Consider the following 2830-nt stretch of genomic DNA (forward strand, 5'->3'; position numbering starts at 1 on the left):
TGGTACATATATCTTCTCGGTCTTGCCCGGTTCAAAGAGGTGGATGGGGGCGATCCCATGTCATATTACCAAATTGCTGCCATTCACGGCCAGCCGTATGTTGCTTGGGACAACAACGAGCCGTGCGATGGCTGCGCCTCCTCAGGGTACTGCACCCACCAGTCGACCTTGTTCCCAACCTGGCATCGCGCTTATATGGCGCTCTAAGAGCAGGCGCTGTTGCTGAACGCGATGTCTGTAGCCAAGCAGTTCACCGGCGATGAACGTGGCCGTTATGTACGAGCTGCCCAACGTCTCAGACTGCCATTCTGGGACTGGGCCAAGCTTCCTTTGGAAACTGCAGACTCTTTCCTTCGAGTGTTCGCCGACCAAGAAGTGCTCGTCAGTACTCCCACAGGTCGTGCGAACATCACCAATCCCCTGAAGAGCTATGTGTTCAGACCAAATGAAGATCACAGCTTCATGAACGCCAACGAAACAGCCAGACGGCCAAATTTTGCCGTCAGTGGCATCCTTCAGCTGCGTGCTGATCTTTGGGCTGCGCTGTCATCTGCTCAGACATATCCAGACTTCAGCACCGAAGCCAGGCTCGATGGTGCCAGCAAGGGGACAAAAAGTCTGAACCCCAGCAATTTGGAGGCGATACACGACCACGTGCATGTTCTTGTCGGAGGTCACATGAGTGTCGTCTCACAAGCGGCTTTTGATCTTATTTTCTGGCTGCATCACACGAATGTGGACCGGATACTCGCCATCTATCAAGCCGTCTACACAGATGAGTGGGTTTCTCAATCTGTGGAAGCCGCTTCTTCCATGTTGTACACTTCCGGTACGGTCACGGATGGGAACACCAGCCTTCAGCCCTTCCGGTCGCGTGCAAAGAGCGGATTCTGGACTTCCAACGCCTTGCGTTCCACACGTGCGCTGAACTACACGTACGAAGGCCTCGGCGAGGAGAACGTGACATCCGTGATCAACGGCCTCCATACTGCGGGAACTTCAGTCGCTGGGCCAGATCATGAGGTCCTCGGCGGCTTGGCCAAGAAAACTGACGAAGTTCACTGTTCTATGTTACGGCTCGATGACGGCCAGGCGGCGGGTCCTCAAATCAAGCTGACGAAGCATTTCGCCAGCTTTCAACTTGACGCCGGAGCTCTGAACGGATCCTTTACCATCTTTCTTTCGGCGGGGACTTCAACAAGACCAACCCCACGGAGTGGCGGAAGAGTAGAAGCTTGATGGCGTTCCAGGGCTTTTTCCTCTCGGGCTCGCTCTTCAATTTTGGCTTTCGACTGCGTGCAGGTGTCTCCATTCCCGACAGGTCTTTCCCGCCCGACCTTCAAGAAATGTCAGGAAGAGCCCAGAGACGTGATTTTGGCACCATCAGCGACATTACCAGGCAAGGATTCGACTGGCGCATAGTTGATGCAGACGGTTGTATCAAAGATGCCAGCAATTTGCCTGGCGTGGCAGAATCATCCGTTTTGAAGTCCACTTTCCTTGCGATGACGCCAGTCTGCCTGTTTGGGAGGACTTCACCGTGGTGGAAACGCTCACTGACCGAAGCGAAGCCGAATGTCACTGAGCTTGTGGCCGAACCAGCTGCTGGAGGTCTGATCTCGTTGTGTTACGTTGACACGTGATCCTAATCCACATGTACACCAATAGTCTCGCCCACAAAGAAAATCAATTTATACAGCTAAGCTTGCAATCCCTACAGCATACACGATGTCGTACATTTCGTTCGATCATGTCGGCCAACTCGCTCCCTCACAAGACGCCATACCCTGCGCAAAGTCAACCACACGATCCCGGATCCATCCTGATGTAACTCCAGGCTTAGCCCTTCCCAGCCTTAGATGGACGTGTGTCTTGCATAATTTATCTTTGTCACAGGAATATTGCATGCATTCCGGATCCGCCATGCACTTGTGTCTACACTCATCAATTGAAGAGGCGATCATCGATCGGTCCTCGCTCAAATTATCCCAATTTCCCTTGACGGACTTCATCCGAGGCATGGCAAATTTGGTAAAGATATCTATGTGACGCAAGACTTTTTTCCCCTGCGAAGCGTTAGGTCAGTATCCGCATTCCAAGGGATCTAGGACAAACTAGCACCCACCGGGTTTTGGTTGATCAGCCAGTCTTGCTCGAGGTGCCACAGCTCCTCAATCTCAGACGGAGCCATATGATGGTAAGATACAGTGAGGCCGCACCATTCTCTTGGGGATTTGCTGGCCACGGGACGTCTGTCTGCTGGCGTATACGAGAGGAAGCCTGGATAATCCCTTTGAAAGACCGGCCAGACGTTTGTCACGGACACTCCCAGATACAAGAGTACCTTACCCAGAACGCAATCTCCCGCCCAGTGCTCATTGGTGAAGCTTTCGATTTCTTTTTTGCGCGTTGCGTAATGCTCGACGACCGATTCCAGCGCAGGCCGAGAGACAACAAAGCCCGAGCCGCCGTGTGCGAACATGACCTCCCCTACAAGCTTGGGATTGCCCGCGTATATTGGCTTTGTCGGGTCAAAGCTCTCCAGATATCGCAGCAGCATGGACCACAAAACACAGGTGTCTGCCTCCACGAAAACGTACCACTGCTTGTCAGGTCTCATCTGCAGTGTTCTGTTGATCATCGGGAGGAACTTCCATTTATCAAGCTTCCACCCAGGGTTCTCCGACTTCCCGGACATGTTTGGGATCTCGTCCGGTGGACCCGCAAGCTGTGACGGATGCAAAGATGATCTTCCGCCTTTGCGTAGTCGTCGATATAGCTCGAAGTCGGAGTTATGCTCGGTGATGCTGGGGCTGACATCTGCTAAAGC

The 2830-nt window shown here is 53.0% G+C and overlaps 2 protein-coding genes across 2 annotated transcripts; one reads left to right on the forward strand and one right to left on the reverse strand.

Annotated features, from left to right (window-relative positions):
- Positions 1 to 231: 231 nt before the first annotated feature.
- WHR41_09501 (uncharacterized protein) lies at positions 232 to 1239 on the forward strand (the record flags this gene model as incomplete). Its single annotated transcript, XM_069378104.1, has 1 exon — positions 232 to 1239. One exon carries the CDS (start codon positions 232 to 234, stop codon positions 1237 to 1239), a length of 1008 nt encoding a protein of 335 aa, XP_069225059.1.
- A 426-nt stretch (positions 1240 to 1665) lies between these two features.
- Positions 1666 to 2830, reverse strand: WHR41_09502 (uncharacterized protein; the record flags this gene model as incomplete). Its single annotated transcript, XM_069378105.1, has 2 exons — positions 1666 to 2066; positions 2126 to 2830. Coding segments are annotated over 2 exons (1023 nt in total), but the record flags the coding sequence as incomplete, so codon positions are not given.

This window comes from Cladosporium halotolerans (assembly GCF_011745625.1).
Source record: "Cladosporium halotolerans strain TM138-S3 chromosome Unknown Sca92, whole genome shotgun sequence".
NCBI lineage: Eukaryota > Fungi > Ascomycota > Dothideomycetes > Cladosporiales > Cladosporiaceae > Cladosporium > Cladosporium halotolerans.